This window comes from Bufo bufo, chromosome 10, assembly GCF_905171765.1.
Source record: "Bufo bufo chromosome 10, aBufBuf1.1, whole genome shotgun sequence".
In the NCBI taxonomy this organism is placed as follows: Eukaryota; Metazoa; Chordata; class Amphibia; order Anura; family Bufonidae; genus Bufo; species Bufo bufo.
Window position 1 is genome coordinate 11,172,952 of NC_053398.1, and position 18,145 is coordinate 11,191,096.

General features: G+C 45.3%; 1 protein-coding gene across 1 annotated transcript in view; it reads left to right on the top strand.

Annotated features, from left to right (window-relative positions):
• Positions 1-13,289, top strand: part of TTC17 (tetratricopeptide repeat domain 17) — a 61,166-nt gene extending 47,877 nt beyond the window's left edge. Inside the window, exons 17-25 of the mRNA XM_040410646.1 lie at positions 4,830-4,958; positions 5,898-6,142; positions 6,248-6,410; positions 8,861-8,981; positions 9,352-9,511; positions 9,592-9,675; positions 10,280-10,399; positions 11,870-12,013; positions 12,325-13,289. Of these exons, the coding sequence (XP_040266580.1) occupies positions 4,830-4,958; positions 5,898-6,142; positions 6,248-6,410; positions 8,861-8,981; positions 9,352-9,511; positions 9,592-9,675; positions 10,280-10,399; positions 11,870-12,013; positions 12,325-12,456 (1,298 nt within the window). The 3' untranslated portion in view covers positions 12,457-13,289. The remainder of the gene's footprint in view (positions 1-4,829; positions 4,959-5,897; positions 6,143-6,247; positions 6,411-8,860; positions 8,982-9,351; positions 9,512-9,591; positions 9,676-10,279; positions 10,400-11,869; positions 12,014-12,324) is intronic.
• Positions 13,290-18,145: the final 4,856 nt, after the last annotated feature.

Consider the following 18,145-nt stretch of genomic DNA (forward strand, 5'->3'; position numbering starts at 1 on the left):
GTAGTTATATTCTTGTACATAGGAGCAGTACTATAGTAGTTATATTCTTGTACATAGAAGCAGTATTATAGTAGTTATATTCTTGTACATAGAAGCAGTATTATAGTAGTTATATTCTTGTACATAGGAGCAGTATTATAGTAGTTATATTCTTGTACAGAGGAGGCAGTATTATAGTAGTTATATTCCTGTACATAGGAGCAGTATTATAAGTAGTTATATTCTTGTACATAGGAGCGGTATTATAGTAGTTATATTCTTGTACATAGGAGGCAGTATTATAGTAGTTATATTCTTGTACATAGGAGGCAGTATTATAGTAGTTATATTCTTGTACATAGGAGGCAGTATTATAGTAGTTATATTCTTGTACATAGGAGCAGTATTATAATAATTATATTCCTGTACATAGGAGCAGTATTATAGTAGTTATATTCTTGTACATAGGAGCAGTATTATAGCAGTTATATTCTTGTACATAGGAGCAGTATTATAGTAGTTATATTCTTGTACATAGGAGGCAGTATTATAGTAGTTATATTCCTGTACATAGGAGGCAGTATTATAGTAGTTATATTCTTGTACATAGGAGCAGTATGATAGTAGTTATATTCTTGTACATAGGAGCAGTATTATAGTAGTTATATTCTTGTACATAGGGGGCCGTATTATAGTAGTTATATTCTTGTACATAGGAGCAGTATTATAGTAGTTATATTCTTGTACATAGGAGCAGTATTATAAGTAGTTATATTCTTGTACATAGGAGCGGTATTATAGTAGTTATATTCTTGTACATAGGAGGCAGTATTATAGTAGTTATATTCCTGTACATAGGAGGCAGTATTATAGTAGTTATATTCATGTACATAGGAGGCAGTATTTTATAGTAGTTCTATTCTTGTACATAGGAGGCAGTATTATAGCAGTTATATTCTTGTACATAGGAGCAGTATTATAGCAGTTGTATTCTTGTACATAGGAGGCAGTATTATAGTAGTTCTATTCTTGTACATAGGAGCAGTATTATAGTAGTTATATTCTTGTACATAGGAGCAGTATTATAGTAGTTATATTCTTGTACATAGGAGCAGTATTATAGTAGTTATATTCTTGTACATAGGAGCAGTATTATAGTAGTTATATTCCTGTACATAGGAGCAGTATTATAGCAGTTCTATTCCTGTACATAGGAGCAGTATTATAGCAGTTATATTCTTGTACATAGGAGCAGTTTTATAGTAGTTATATTCTTATACATAGGAGGCAGTATTATAGTAGTTATATTCCTGTACATAGGAGGCAGTATTATATTAGTTATATTCTTGTACATAGGGGCAGTATTATAATAGCTATATTCTTGTACATAGGGGCAGTATTATAATAGCTATATTCTTGTACATAGGGGCAGTATTATAATAGCTATATTCTTGTACATAGGGGCAGTATTATAGTAGTTATAGTCTTGTACATAGGAGGCAGTATTATAGTAGTTATATTCTTATACATAGGAGCAGTATTATAGTAGTTATATTCTTGTACATAGGAGCAGTATTATAGTAGTAGTTATATTCTTGTACATAGAAGGCAGTATTATAGCAGTTATATTCCTGTACATAGGGGGCAGTATTATAGTAGTTATATTCTTGTACACATGGGGCATCGAAAATAAGCAGAACCCCTTTAATTATTGAGCAGGCTATTTTAGAGCTCAGCTCTATTAAGGTATTAATATAGAAATTACATGTCTATTGGGGGGAGGGTTGGAGAGTATGTATATTACCCAGCAGAATTATATTATTGTGTGCGGTTAATCACAGGTAACGGGGACTTATTGTCTTCAGTAACCTGTGGGGCTCGGTATCGGCAGAGCCTTTGGCAGTTCAGACCTGGTTTGTGACATCACAGAAGGTGTCATCAGAAAGTCTCGACTGATGAAAAGCAGGAGAGACGTAAATTGTCATTAAACCTCTTCAATGCACTCAAAAAATTAGTGTTTGCTTGATGTGAACTCTAATTTTAGCCTCCAAGGCAGGAGCAGGAATAGCACGTCACCGCTCTCATGAATTACACATCTTCTGCCTCGTCGCTGGATGTTTCATATAAGTGTAAAACTGATTGTCGCTAATAGGGGAGCAGAGGCTGCGTTGTCCTCCGGTTAGTGACGACTATCCCTCTGCACAGTTTAATGGCATTAGATCAGAGGCCTCTTTTAATCCATTATGTATTATAAGCAACTACAAAAAGTCGTTGATCAGTAAAATTCATGCAATAAACAAATATTCAAAAATATAACATTTGCAAAAAGCGTATTACTGGTTGTTGTAGCATGATTAAAAAATCATAGTTTAGTGCAGCAGCTTTGTGCTGAAAGATGCAGGGAATTTTTTGCTACTTTTCTTCCTTTTTTTAATACATTTTTTGATTTTTGCAATTATGGAAAAAAAGGGGAAAAAACTAATTAGTTACCTCGCATTAGATAAGCTTGTCCTGATGTGGCTACACTACAGAAAGTGACTTCACAAGTAGCAAATATCGCATAGACGTAGAATGGCCGCACCCTGAGGTCGTACTTTTAAGACCGTGGTCATCTAATGTTACACCTGCTTGAATGGCTGGCTGGGTACACATGACTGTACCTGCGGCACTGTACCAGGAGGGCGGCGCTCTGTAGGTCCATGGGCATCCACTGAATTAAAGGAAATGTTTATCTGCCAGTTAAAACCCAGATAGTAGCACATCTCCTTTTTTCTATTCTGTTTTTATTTTCTGATTGTAGATTTTTTTTTTTTTTTTACTGAACCTGATTATGGGGGCTGCCATCTTGCCTGAGCTGTTCGTAAGGTTCCCATACACATTAGATGACCATCAGCTTGACCCGCCAATTGTCTAGTGTCTCTGGTGTATACGACTCTCCCCCTTCAACAAAAGATTGGGTGTCTTATATTTCAACATGCCCAATCCTTTGCTCTTGCACAAAATGCTGTAACTCACTGAAAGATGTCTGACCGTCACTTATCCCCATTCAGAACACGTGTGCACACAGCTGAGCAGAGCATGCATGTATAGCGGGGGTCATGAGGAATAGTTTTCTGCTGACAGTTATCTAAGGTGTGTGGGAGTTATTATGGCAACCAAATAGTGCAGTCACTGTGTACATACATGACATTACTGATCCTGAGTTATATCCTGTATTATACTCCAGAGCTGCACTCACTATTCTGCTGGTGCAGTCACGGTGTACATACATTACTTATCCTGTACTGATCCTGAGTTACAGCCTGTATTATACTCCAGAGCTGCACTCACTATTCTGCTGGTGCAGTCACTGTGTACATACATTACTTACCCTGTACTGATCCTGAGTTACATCCTGTATTATACTCCAGAGCTGCACTTACTATTCTGCTGGTGCAGTCACTGTGTACATACATTACTTACCCTGTACTGATCCTGAGTTACATCCTGTATTATACTCCAGAGCTGCACTTACTATTCTGCTGGTGCAGTCACGGTGTACATACATTACTTATCCTGTACTGATCCTGAGTTACATCCTGGATTATACTCCAGAGCTGCACTCACTATTCTGCTGGTGCAGTCACGGTGTACATACATTACTTATCCTAGACTGATCCTGAGTTACATCCTGTATTATACTCCAGAGCTGCACTCACTATTCTGCTGGTGCAGTCACTGTGTACATACATTACTTATCCTGCACTGATCCTGAGTTACATCCTGTATTATACTCCAGAGCTGCACTCACTATTCTGCTGGTGCAGTCACTGTGTACATACATTACTTATCCTGTACTGATCCTGAGTTACATCCTGTATTATACTCCAGAGCTGCACTCACTATTCTGCTGGTGCAGTCACTGTGTACATACATTACATTACTTATCCTGTGTTCTATTCTGTGTTAAACTCCAGAGCTGCATTCAGAGTTTGGCAGGCTTCAAAGCTGAAATCTGCAATTATTGTCTGCCTCCGCGCTCCCTCTAGCGATCAGTATTTTGGGAGAGGTGTTCTTTCCTCCAGCCTTTGCACTTGTCTGGTGCAGGGATGTGATTACTTTGTATCTTCTGTATGTCCCTTTTTGTCGCAGAAGGCGATGTCGCTGTAACACCTGATGATCTTTGTTGCCGGTGATCTAGAGTTTTGTGTTGTTGCTTTTTATTGGTTACTTTGTTGCAGGATGTGATTTAGTTTTTTTTAGGAGAGCAGAGTCCGGTGCGGCCTCTGCAGAGCATAGGATACTGTCGGTGTCATGGCTGCCAGTATATGGCAGCACACTGCACGGAGTCATGTAAGGACACATAATTGGCTCTTGGCTTTCTGCCGCTTCTCATTGCATTGAGGAGTCGTCTGAGTGACTGGTGGCCTACGTAACGCGCTCCGTCACCATAAGACCTGTGAGCACCTCGCCGTTTGCTGACGAACTTTCTTCTTCCTTTTACTGCTCGTTATTAAGTAAACCTGCGCCTCTCCTCGTTCAGACGTCTGTCTTGTGCTGGCGGAAAATTCTGCTAATGTACCAGATGTGCGAAGGATGGCAAGCCCCACGGGACATATTAAAGGGGTGCTGAGTATGAACTGTTGAGAGTTGTAGTCGCCGACAAGGTGACCACTGCTTTATCCTTCAGGAGCAGGACAACCCTGGAAAATCTCCTGATTGTGGCGCAGCTGCCAATTTCTAGGCCCTGCGCAGGGGAAGGGGGTTCCATCCGTGCTTCATTATATTCCAGTTGCAGCCTCTTTGACCCCTTCCCATCCCCCACGTGTGTCGTCTTATGCATTTGACATCTTATTTGTTGTGTGTTTCAGGACACTGCCACCCTCAAGATAGAGCGCAGACCGTGCAGAAATACCTCCATAGTTATACACAAGAAGCTGACAAATCGGCCCTGGACCAGACGGCAGACTCGAGAGCCGGCTCCGCGTTGCATCTAGAAAGTAGGTGTTTACCTGGGGAGGGCGCTATACTTACTGGGGAGGGCGCTATACTTACTGGGGAGGGCGCTATACTTACTGGGGAGGGCGCTATACTTACTGGGGAGGGCGCTATACTTACTGGGGAGGGCGCTATACTTACTGGGAGAGGCATTTACCTGGGGAGGGCACTATACTTACTGGGAGAGGCATTTACCTGGGGAGGGCGCTATACTTACTGGGAGAGGCGTTTACCTGGGGAAGGCGCTGTACTTACCGGGAGAGGCATTTACCTGGGGAGGGCGCTATACTTACTGGAAGAGGTGTTTACCTGGGGAGGGCGCTATACTTACTCGGAGAGGTGTTTACCTGGGGAGGGCGCTATACTTACTGGGAGAGGTGTTTACCTGGGGAGGGCGCTATACTTACTGGGAGAGGCGTTTACCTGGGGAGGGCGCTATACTTACTGGGAGAGGCGTTTACCTGGGGAGGGCGCTATACTTACTGGGAGAGGCGTTTACCTGGGGAGGGCGCTATACTTACTGGGAGAGGCGTTTACCTGGGGAGGGCGCTGTACTTACTGGGAGAGGCGTTTACCTGGGGAGGGCGCTATACTTACCGGGAGAGGCGTTTACCTGGGGAGGGCGCTATACTTACCGGGAGATGTGTTTACCTGGGGAGGGCGCTATACTTACTGGGAGAGATATTCTGCTTACAGGAATGAACCAGCGGGGGTGAGTTACTACGTTATGCTAAGTGCAGGGTCTGCGAGGGTGGAGTATGATGTCCGTCCACCTCCACCCTGGGGCCCTGCCATCTGTATAATGAAAAGCCGAATGCGTACAAAAGTCACACAAACTGCATTTGGCATTGAAATTACGAGTGGCGCTTCGTGGAATGCGGCCGGGCAGAGAGATATAAACCTTTTTTTTGTGTATTTATTAGTCTCTCCTCTTCATCCAGATGTCGTAATTTCTGAAACCAACAACACAGAGGAGCCGACGCCCGACGCGCCGATGTCCGAAGAGATGTTGGCTCTCGTGGACGAGTTTGAAAACTCATGGCCCCTGGAAGCTTTCGAGGGTGCCCTGGAGCTGAAAGGTCGCCGTATGGACCTCCAGGGCATTAGAGTCCTGAAGAAAGGGGCTCAAGATGGTCAATCGGGGTCCTGCTTTGGAGACTGTGATGACGACGAGGAGGCTGAATGGGTACGTTCCACGCACGCTAGGTGCTTAACCATGTCCTGTGGGGGAGGGGCGACCGTAAAGCTTCTCGGTGCAGTTTTGACTTGTTTTTTTTATCATTCTTTGCAGATTACTTTCCAGGTAAAACGCGTAAAGAAGCCAAAGGCGGGCGGCCCTAATGCTGCAGACCTCCCAGAGGCACTTGGAGAAGACGTCATCGATGCGGATAATGAGGACTTACAAGCTGCACTTGAAATCAGCGGGCCAAAAATACCTTCCCCCGATCCTGAAGGTAAACGTGCTCAACTGGGCAGCCAGGCCTCAGGAGACCCGAGCTGGGGGGTTTGGGGGTTTGCTGAAGATTTTATGTAATCTTCTGTATGGTTTCCATTCAGCAGCTGATATCATTTGTATGTATAGTGGTGTATACATGCGATTCTGTCAGGTTCCTATAATGGGGGGCTATAATCGCTGTATAATGTTATTTATTCTTTCTCGCAGTATATCAGGGTAGGAATGGATCGGTCTAGAGTCCAGGCTTTCTCTGAATACTATATTATTGACTTACAATAGACATCATTGGGAAGGTTTCATCTCATTCTTATGGCGCAAGTTGATTGATATTTAGGGTTGAGTTGCTTGTCTTGGCCTGTAGAGGTTTGTTACAGATTTTGTAGGAAGTTCCTTCTCCTGTAGCAACCACAGTTATGGCTACAAAAAAGATTCTTCAGATGAGGACCTCAGAATACACCCCTCAGCTGCTGCAGAACCTCATAATGCACACCTCAGCTGCTGCAGAACCTCATAATGCACACCTCAGCTGCTGTAGAACCTCATAATACACACAGCTGCTGCAGAACTTCATAATACACGCCTCGGCTGCTGAAGAACCAAATAATACACGCCTCGGATGCACAAAGGCAGACCCCTGGGACGTCTTGGAAACAGGCAGAAACAGACCAGGGAACAATAGAGTACTTTATTACAATGTAATAAATGAACATGACAGTACAATATATGCAGGTTAGGCAATAGTGGTAGCACTACCACAGATCAAAGTGCAGCGGCAGACCAGAGGCAAAACCCAGAGGACGGGGAGCCAGTGAGCCCCGTTCTTCACAGAGCCCCTGGTGGTGGAGATGCACTGGGCCAAGGGCTCACTGGTCGCACCTCCAGGAAGGTCCTGGTACACTTGGCCCCTACCTGCAGAGAACCACCAGAAACAGATAACAGAACTGGAACCCAAACAAACTCAGGACATGGATCAAACAACAAGACAAACTGGAACCTGCACAGAAGCAAATGCCTTGACCCTCAAGCGGAATGGAAGCATGGCGGTCTCAGGCAGATCTGCACACAGACTAAAGATCCTCCCTCCGGAGAACCCAGGAGGCCTCTCACGAAGGCAGGACAAACACAGGAACAGAAGCAGTAAGCAGGACAGGCAAGGAACAGAGCACTGCCAGGCTGGACATAGGACAGGATCAGAAGTAGTAGAGCACTGCCAGGCTGGACATAGGACAGGATCAGAAGCAGTAGAGCACTGCCAGGCTGGACATAGGACAGGATCAGAAGCAGTAGAGCACTGCCAGGCTCGACATAGGTCAGGATCAGAAGTAGTAGAGCACTGCCAGGCTTGACATAGGTCAGGATCAGAAGCAGTAGAGCACTGCCAGGCTGGACATAGGACAGGATCAGATGCAGTTAGAGCACTGCCAGGCTAGACATGGAGCAGAGTATATCAAGGCACAGAACCGGTAAGGCATGGACCAGGATAACAACATCATCACAGGACAGGTACAGAAGATCAGACAAAGCAACAACACCACATTACTAGGCGACACCACAAACAAGAGCCTATGGCAAAACCCTCTGGGTCAGCAGCAAAGGGCTACACCCAGCAAGACACAAGACAGACTGACCACAAGCCCCACAGCTTTATCCCCATCAGAACAGGAGTACCAGAACGCACAGGCTGCAGTACAGGACCTTGCCCCTGGCAACCAGCATACACGGAGACCACCGCAGCCAGTACGCCAGGGCACAAACAACCCGTGTCACAAACAGAAAAGCATCTATACTCCTACACGGCAACAGTGGCAAGAACTGCACTGAGAGGCAGACAAGGGGAGTACACACATTTACAGGCAACAGTTCACACAAGACACCAGTCAGCACGCAGCCCCAAGCAACCAGCATACACAGGAGACAGCCTGCAGCCAGTACGTGAGAGGACATGCAGCCAGCCTGCACGGCCAAAACTGTTACAGTGAAACGCACCGTGACAAACTCTGCTACTGCAGAACATCATAATGCACGCCTCGGCTGCTGCAGAACTAAATAATACACACCTCGGCTGCTGCAGAACCTCATAATGCACGCCTCAGCTGCTGCAAAACATCATAACTCGCATCTCAGCTGCTGGAGAATTTATAATAAAATGCATTTAAAAGGTGGCATAAATATATTGAAAAATGTGGGTCTTTGTGTTTCAGTTCATCATTATTTTTAAGATCTCTCCTTGCTGTCAGTGAATAAGAACACAGCCTGTACGTACCTTGTCCTGCTCTGAGCAGTGAATACAATTGCATCCAGTCTAGACAATGCTCTGTGAGCTGAATGCATCGGCAGCTGCTGCACAACTCTTTTTAGGACTTTGTAACAATGTGTCAGTCTTGATAATGATTGGGATGCCCCAGCTTGGATTTCTCTTCTATTATCATTTAACTCTTTCATTTTCAGGCAGGAGACCCGATTACCGTAGTCTTGGGTGGCCAAGTCCTGATGAGTGCCTAAAACTGCGGCGTGTTGAACTGTCTACTGTGGCCAGTACCTGGTTGGCAGTGTCGGCTAAAAATATAGAGTAAGTGCAAGGCTTTCTTTAAGGAAATGCTGCATAGTGCCTCTCTAGTGCCACCTATAGGCGCCTAGAAACGGCCTTCTGCCTTCTGGAAGAAAACTAATTTGCATATGTTTTCCCAGGGTGCAATGCCCATAAAATTCCCTACACCAGCTGGAGAACCAGCAACCCCTACAATAGACCAGAAATGAATCTGAGATATGGCAGATGTGTCCTACTGGCCAGTGAATGAGTCAAATAGTCATTGATTTATAGTTCTGGATTATCAGATGCCAGATAAAAGGAATTTGATAATTTTATTGCATAAAATATTTGATCTCTCTCTCTCGTCCTGGATATTCCCCCTTCTCACTGTCGTATTTCGCCCTTGTAGTATCACAGAACATGTGGATTTTGCCACCCAGCTGCAGGAACCTGGCGTAGAGCCGCTCTGCAATGCCAACCTGCCGCCCAGCATGCACACGCTGGATCACCTGTATGGGGTAGCAAACAGAGCTTCCATACACTACACGGGAGAGAGCCAGCTGAAGGAGGTAAGTGCTGTAAGTCGCCATGTGCCTCATGAGCGTCCGCCTCGGAGAAGACTTGGGTAATACTTTGCTTCATCCTTTAGGTTTTACAGAACCTCGGCAAGGACAAGTACCCCCCACAGTCTCTGGAGCTGGTGGGCACCAGAATAATGAAGGTGCTGGAGAAGGTGAGTCCGAAGGTTTTCCAGCATTTGATAACTGACCTCAGGATAGGTCATCAGTATCTGATGGTTGAGGGTCCGACACCCGGGACCCCTGACGATCAGCTGTTGGAGAAGGCACTGTGATGTCTTGGGACTATAGTACTGAAGGCTTAGATTAATGGGGGTCCGGCTGTCTGTACCTGCCCCCGCTGCTCAGTCCTATCGGAGTCCCTGAGGTGTCGCCCCCAGAGATTGAATATTGAGGACCTATCCTTAGAATAGTCCTTCAGTACTTTAGTCGCCTTTCTGAGGGTTTCTATCTGAACTGTAAGTATTTCTATGTTCTCTGTTCTCATACTACAGATAAGTCGGTTCCATGTCCCTTTTGTGGTTGGGAAATTGGATTGTAAGCTTCTGAGGCAGACATCAAGGGGAATATTTCTGTACAGTAGACGCAACGAAGCAAATGTCTTAATGCAGTTCCTCCATTCAGTTGAAAATGTGGCGTTCAGTATATGGCGTATTGCAGAACACTATGGCGGCTTTAGTCTGTGTGCCCAATTATAGTGATAATATAATACATTATATGAACATTTACCACTTTTCTTGTGTTTTTCTGCTGTTCTAGAATCAGACATCGTGGGTCTTATCCAGCATGGCTGCTTTATACTGGAGAGTCAAGGGCCAAGGGAAGAAAGCCGTAGACTGCTTACGTCAGGCCCTTCACTATGCACCACATCACATGAAGGTCGGTTCTAGCTTAGAAACGCAGCCCTTACACTCTGTCCATCCTAGCCGACCCCCTGCCGATCATTTCTTTGAGGAGGTCGCAGCCTCCTCGCCGCTTTCCAAGCACAGCGCCGTCCATTTGCTAGTGGCTGTGCTTGGTATTGCAGCTCAGCTCCTATCGCTTGAATCAGACTTGGCTGTGCCTAGTCCTCCTGGACGTGGCCTAGGAAGAGACCTAAGCGCTCACGGCAGCTGATCGACAGGTCCCGGGAGTTGGTCCAACAGTGATCCCAGAGAACCTCTTATTGGGTCTGTGCGTTACCCAATATCGCCATCTCTTTGCACCGGTACCAGCTCTTCTGGGTTCACTGTGGATACCCCTTCCTATGCTCTGGTCCGCCTGGTAAAGAGCTGATCACAAGATGGCGTCTTGCTGCCTCGAGCCCTGTGATAAGGGGGAGAAAAGTCCCAGATGTGCAGGGTCTCACAGCGTACATGACGTGGGTTGTATCCACGCGCTCGCCCTCTGGATTGACAGGCACCTACCAGCCCTAACGTTCAGGATCAGGGCAAACGCTGATTGGGGGTGTTTAACCCTTGCTGCGCCATGTTTAATGCAGGATGCGATGTTGACAGAGCAGGGGTTCCCTTTATCTCCTCGCTCCCGCCCCAGCATTACGATCGCCATTGCTGACGGTTTTATAACCTGCAGCCTGGGACCTACCAAAGCCCCCCCAGTGTAAGCCCCTGTTAGAACATGACGTGGGTAACATATTCCCTAACAGACGCCTGTGCATTTTGTTGAAATGTTTTATAGACCTAGAACAGTACAAAAATATAAAAAGAAGTGGAAAGAGTGCGTCGCGGCGCGCGCGGCTGTCTCCGTAGTCCACCACTGCCTCTTTGAATTAAGAAAAAAATGACGTGTATCCTTTTGTCTGGATACAATTTATAGCAAATTCAGCAGTGAGACTGATCAGGTCTGCGCAGGGTCGTTTTCACAAGCGGAAATCTTAAAAAAAATGGTAAGAAATTTAGGCGATGAGCGACACTTATCGAGGCTGGTGTTCCCACGTGCCCGTCTTGATCCCTCTGCTCCGGAGTGAGATGCACCTGATTTATTAAGAAGCCGCTTAATAAATGAGGCTCGTTTCCTGATGTCCGCGGCGCGTACTTCAGCTATAGCTTATGCCAGTTATAGTAAATCCGCTGGGCCCCGCTAAGCGCCCCCTGTTTCTCGTCACTAGTAGTGAGAAGATTTGAAAAGCACAAATTATTATTGCGTGCGTATGACGTGCACTTTAATGTCTGACTTTATTTTTACCCCACTATTGTGGCGTAAAGACATTGGTAAATGCCCCTATAGCAAAGTCGAACTTTTTATTGTACATTGTCATGTATTATATTTTTTGTACTTTCTTGTATTTTTGGTTTTACTGCATGCGATCACTGTATCATGGAAAAAATTATATTCTTTCTGTCTCTGCAGGACGTACCACTTATCAGCTTAGCCAACATCTTCCACAATGCCAAGTTATGGAACGACGCCATCATTGTGGCCACCATGGCGGTGGAAATAGCGCCTCACTTTGTGGTCAATCATTTCACGCTGGCGAATGTATATGTAGCAATGGTGAGTCTCACCGGATGCCCATGTAGTATATATATATAGGGTGCCTTGAGGGTGTCCATGGGTTAGGTCAGCCATTGGGCTGGAATTATGGACCTCTATGGGGATCATAGCAGGAAACAACCCAGGTGGCCTGGTTATCGGGGTGACCCTCTGTAGGAAAACGCACCACATTGGAAAGTGGGATCTTTTTGGTCCAGGGGTTGGGCAGCCGTAGATCACTGCAGCAAAATAAAAATGGCGCACTACTTACCAGAACCGTATGTGTCGCTTACGTTATCTCTAACCCCACCGTGTTTCTCTTCCCTCACCAGGAGGAGTACGAGAAGGCGATGAGGTGGTACGAGTCCACGCTGGAGCTCCAACCAGAATTTGCCCCTGCCAAGGATAGAATCCGTGCCATTCAGTGTCACCTACTAATGAAGAAGGGAAGACGCAGCCCCTAATCCCCCCCACCCCCACCCTCCTCCTCCTCCTGTAATCAGTTTTTTTTTCAAAATGGTTATAATGATAAGTTTTACTTCACGGGCCGATAGAGAAGGGTTTAGAGGGATCTCCTCTGGGATGCTGTAAGGGGAGGGGGCAGATTATTGCGTCCTGAGCTGGGCTCCTCCATCATGACCGTCAGCAAGAAGAAATCATGGACCTTCTTCTTCTTTTTTTTTTTTTTATTATCTTAATTTTGTTTTTAATTTTTTTTTTTTAATCCGTTGCCTTAAATTGCATCGCTTCAAAGTGATATCTTGTTGAATTATACCTTTATCCAGGGATCAGGCCACCAGTTAGTACTGCACTTTAATTAAAGGGGCTTGGCAGGATTGAAATTTTTCTTCTTTTCTTTTCGTTTAAAGTTTCTTTCCGTGAAAAAAAAAAAGAAATCCAGCAGAAAGGATGATCCGACGATCACCCTGCGCTCCTGTGTGCATCTGTCATGTAGGAGCATATGGCATCAGAGCGCAGGGTCGGCGAGGTCACATGATCATGTGGACACGCCACGTCGCTCAGTCACGTGGCGATCCTGTAAGACCCTTGAAATCATTAGAAATGTAGCATTTACTCAAGCCGGCCAGGTATGATACGTGTGACTATAGGCCTCAGACATTTGCCATGATTTCGTCCTAATTCCTCCTCCTTCCTGGATGCATATATTTTACCTCCCCTCCTTCCTTCTCCAGAGCATAGACTTCACAGGGTCAATAGGTTTTGTAAAATAGCCTTAGGCCTCATGCACACAACCGTATGAATTTTGCGGTCCGCAAAAAACGGATCCGCAGAAAATACGGATGACATCCGTGTGCATTCTGTATTTTGCGGAACGGAACAGGTGGCCCCTAATAGAACAGTCCTTTCCTTGTCCGTAATGCAGACAATAATAGGACATGTTCTATATTTTTTTTATGCACACGGACTAACTTCAGTTTTTTTTTGTTTTTTTGCGGACCCATTGAAATGAATGGTTCCATATACGGTCCGCAAAAAAACCTGAAACTGACACGGAAAGAAAAATACGTTCGTGTGCGTGAGGCCTTAGGCTGGAAGATGGTTGAAATCTCCCGCTGCTGCTCTGCCTGCCACTGACATCAAACAAAATAATGCCCTGTCCCTTTAAATAAGCTCCACCCATTTCCAACACTGTCTGAAACACAGAGAATCCCGTTCAGTAACGGGCCCGTCTTTCTCTGCCAGATTTCTCTACGACCGTATGTGCCCAAAGCTTTTATAAGCCGATCCTGACTGACGGGAAGACAGAGGTTTACCCAGTGGTTTTATTTTACTGTGTGATTTTTTTTTTATTTTTTTTGAATGTCCCTTTAAATGACTCTTAAAGGGGTTGTCCAAAATAGAAAAACAAAAGACCTTTCTGCTCTCTTTGAAAAACAGTGCCCCAACATTTGACAGGTTGTTTATGGTATTGCAGCTCTTCCCCATTCACTTCAGTGGAGCTAAGCTTCAGTACCAGACACAACCCCTAAACCAGGTATGGCACTGATTTTGGAAGAAAACGGCCATGTTTGTTTTTTTTTTTTCCCCTAATCCTGCACAACCCCCTATAATAGCGCTGTGTATAGACCAGACCGGTATTGGACCCTACAAGCAGGTGACTGGTCACGTGACTGCCGATTTGACCTCTGCATTGCAGTGGTGCCGAGTCTGATCCCTTTAAATGGTTTTAAAGGATAACTGTCGTATTTTTTTATTTTTTTTGGAGTATTGGATTGTGGTGATTAATATCTCCTTGGTGGCCCTATTTCAACTTTTCACTGTGTATTCAATTACCCCTTAATTCCACATTTTTTTTCCATGCACTGCCTACTTTTACCTGTGCTTAAAATAGGGTTGCTAGGCATGGTCCGCAGATAGACGGAGCACGCAGCGTGCAGGGTCACATTACTGACAGACAGGGACTGTAAGTAAATGATTAAAGCCAGGTCCTCCCCAGCAGCTGATAACAGTGCCTGGGCTGTGTGCACTTCTCCCTGTCCCTGCGCTTGGCAGACGCTCCCTCACTCAGCAGAGCTGGAGAAGGCAGAGTTGGAGCAGCGCAGACCAGGGACGGGAGATCTGCCATCTGCTCAGTGTATAAATGAAAGCAACATGTGGTAAGAGGACCCCTTTGTGCTGCAGGAGATTAACCCTTTAGGGGGAGGGCTCTGGTTACTGACACTTTTGGGGGGCTATTATTACTGGCTAGTGAGGGCAGGCGGGATTAGCCTCAGGGTGAGGGCAGTGGCGGCCATCTTTACTGAATAGTGAGATTGCAGTTTTATGCAGACTGTTTGCTAAGGGCTGAATCTTATTAAATATGGGGTAAGTCAGTCTAATAGTAACTGATTCTGGAATATCATGTTATTACTAACTACATATATGAAAATTGAAATTAGGGTCTAAATGTGACAGTTATCCTTTAAGTATTTAGTGATATCTTTGGAGACTCGTATGTATATATTATATTTTACATATAAGTTAGTAAAAAAGGAAAAAAAACAATGACTAAGACATTAAAACTCGCCCAAAAACTGCACGTTATACATATAAAAAAATAATCATTTTAATGTAGTCTCTCTCCACCCTGATGACTGTTCTTCCCTATTAAAGGGGTTCTCCTACTAAAATCATGTATCACCTCTCCCCCTTTAGCTAATAATTCCCTAATGAGATTTGTAAATGAAATGACTCGCATAAGGTCCAAAACTGTCCGCTCGTGAAGGGGTTAACCTATAAATACCTTCATCAGGACATTAAAGGGACATTACACCTAGAAAAGTATAATAGATAAAATTTACTGTCTGCAAAAAAAAATAAACAATACTATGCTTCTGCATGTGCCAAAGTGAAGAAGAAAAACTCTGAGCAGAGATAGTGTGATAAGTGGGCGTGGCTCTGCAGAGGGGTGGGGCTAAGCCTTGTTTGGCTCCTCCCTTTCCCAAATCTGGTATTCAAATCGCCCGAGGAGTAAAAAGGAGGAAGAGACGAAATGAATTCCTCCTGGAAATTTCTCTATTTTAGGCCTCATGCACACGGCTGTTGTTTGGCTCCGCCGTTTTTGCGGCTCGGATGCGGACCCATTCACTTTAGTGGGGCCACAAAAGACGCATCCGTGCTGTCCGCATCCGTTGCTCCGTTCCGTGGCCCCGCAAAAAAAATAGAACATGTCCTATTCTTGTCCGTTTTTTACGGACAAGAATAGGCATTTCTACAATGGGCCGCCCATTCCGCAAATTGCGGAAGGCACACGGGCGGCTTCCATTTTTTGCGGACCGCTAATATAAGCAGACCTATGACCCATTATGTACCTGTAATAACTAGACATGGCGGCAGCCAGCCTGCTTGTTGACGGTTTCCATGTTAGCAACACTTTTTTTATTTTATTTTTTTACCTCTCACAAAATATTTTCACCAACTTCGTAAGCTCGTCATTAGGATAGAATACAAGACTTAAAGCTTTTCTCCATTTGCTGTCGGTGCCAGAATTCACCTGGCGGGTACGTTCACACAACGAATTTTGGAAACGTACTGAAAAAAAATTGTTGCGGGATCTGTCCTGATTTCCTGTGCGTTTTTTTTTTTTTTACGCTATTTTTTTCAGCTTCCTATTCATTTCAATGGGAGAATCCAGCGCAGATCTCACTCCAAGACAAAGCGTACTGCGTCTTTTTTTTTTTTTTTTGTTCATGCTTTTTTCATTGTTGGAAAAAAAAAGGAGTTTTTTGGTGCGGAAAATGCATGAAAAACAGCGGCCAAAAAATGTGTGAACAGGCCCTGATCTGGCAGGTGCGTAGACGCTGTGCATGTGTGCGTGCCGAAGCCGTAGCGTTTTCTAGTACAAGCAATGTGGATGAGATTTTAGGAAAAGTCAACCACACACTGCAAAAAAATTAAAATCTGCAGCATAAATTGACCTGCAGTACAAGTCTGACCATTTTTGCTGCGGGGTGAAATCTGGCGTAAAATCTCGCTAAAGTTTTGTCCCGCGCGGTGCACCTTAGCGCTAGTGATCAGTAAGGCGCTAATCCACTGATCGCCACCTCCTCCTCCCCCCCTGCTGCCATCAAAGGTTTTACAAAAGTAAAGGTCTCCTCGCACTGATGCAGGCGGTTAACCCCTTCATTTCCATTTATCTAAGCTGTTCAGATTTTCCAATCGCGTGTCCAGCCGGAGCCGATACGGTCGCCACGCAGGAGGAGCCCGCGCTGTGCTGTGTCTTTACGGTGATTCCTGTACAGGGCACGAACGCTAATAAATTTCTCTGATAAGTGTGTCTTGGCTTTTCTCTGTGTTCGCGTATGATGTGATCGCACCAGGTTTGCCGACCATTAGGGTAAGTCACCCCGGCGGGTTTCCCATCTGAGAACTGCTATCACCCCCATTCAATTAATTGAGCGACTTTCCAGAAGATGGGGACATGTTCTGTCTTTGTCCGTTTTTTTCCAGCAAGAATCATTCAAAGGGCGGGTCTAACGGAAAAACTGACTGCACACGTACTCCGCCCATGAAAACCCCATCTGTGTCCCGGGCGGTTTGCTGTCCGTCGTGTGACATAGGCCTAAGGGCGGCAATTGTGGTGATGGTGGCCGCAGTAGTAACACCCTCTGTTCCCGAATATCTGCTGTCACATAAGACACTAGATTTCTGAACGGCATCGTGACGATGGCACCTTTATCCCAGCAGTTCCCTGAATTTCTTACCGCTTCGAGCAATTTTCCACAAAGCACATCTCAAGGTTACATTTTCGTGCGCCACTGACGAAAATTGAAAACCTCAGAAATCCTCTCGTGAGGCTGAGTGCGTAATACGGGCGATAGGAACATTAAACCTGCTGCCTTTCTCTACCACTGAGTCTTTCCAATGGTTCTGTTACCAGCTGCAATACCAGACACAGCCTGTGGACAGAGGGGGCGCTGTTTTTGGAAGGCAGCAAGGGATTTGATATGTTTCGAAAATAGTACAAAGGTCCAAATTGGGCATCTAAGAATGCAATCTGATCCTGTCTATGGGATAGGAGGAAAGAAGAAGGTACCTAGTGGCCCTCCATACTACAAAGTGTGTGTGCACCTCCCCCCATCACCACAGCCTGCACCCCCTCCAGATTGATCCCCTCCACCATCTCAGACTGATCCCCTCCACACTACCGCAACATGCACCTCTCCTCAAATACTTCAGCCTGTATGCCCCACTACCCCAAGGGGGCACTTGGCTTGCAAATTTTGAGAATCCCCATGGATTGGTGTCCGGTGGCCCCAGCTATATCCATTACTAACATCAGAAGGATCCACATTTGTATTTGCCACCCCTTTAATTCCTGCACTTGTCTATTGACTGGAGATCCATCGATTGATTTCTGTTCTCTGGGATTGTGCTGCCGTGTAAGGTTTTTTGTTTTTTTCTCCTGCGGAATACTGGCTGCAGTTGCGCTGAATGTCCTGAAGGAGGCAGCCCAGTCCCAGGTAATGTCCTCGGCAGCTCTCACTGGTGGGATCCCCTCTCCGTGTTTGCATTTCTTGTGGTTATAAATAGCTTTCACATTGTGTGAGGTGAGCGGACTAGTTAAGTGAATGCTGGCGAGAAATGGCTGCCAGCGGCTCAGGTTACCTGGGGTCCTCGAAGTTAAAGTTCAATACCCTCGAAAAGTGATAA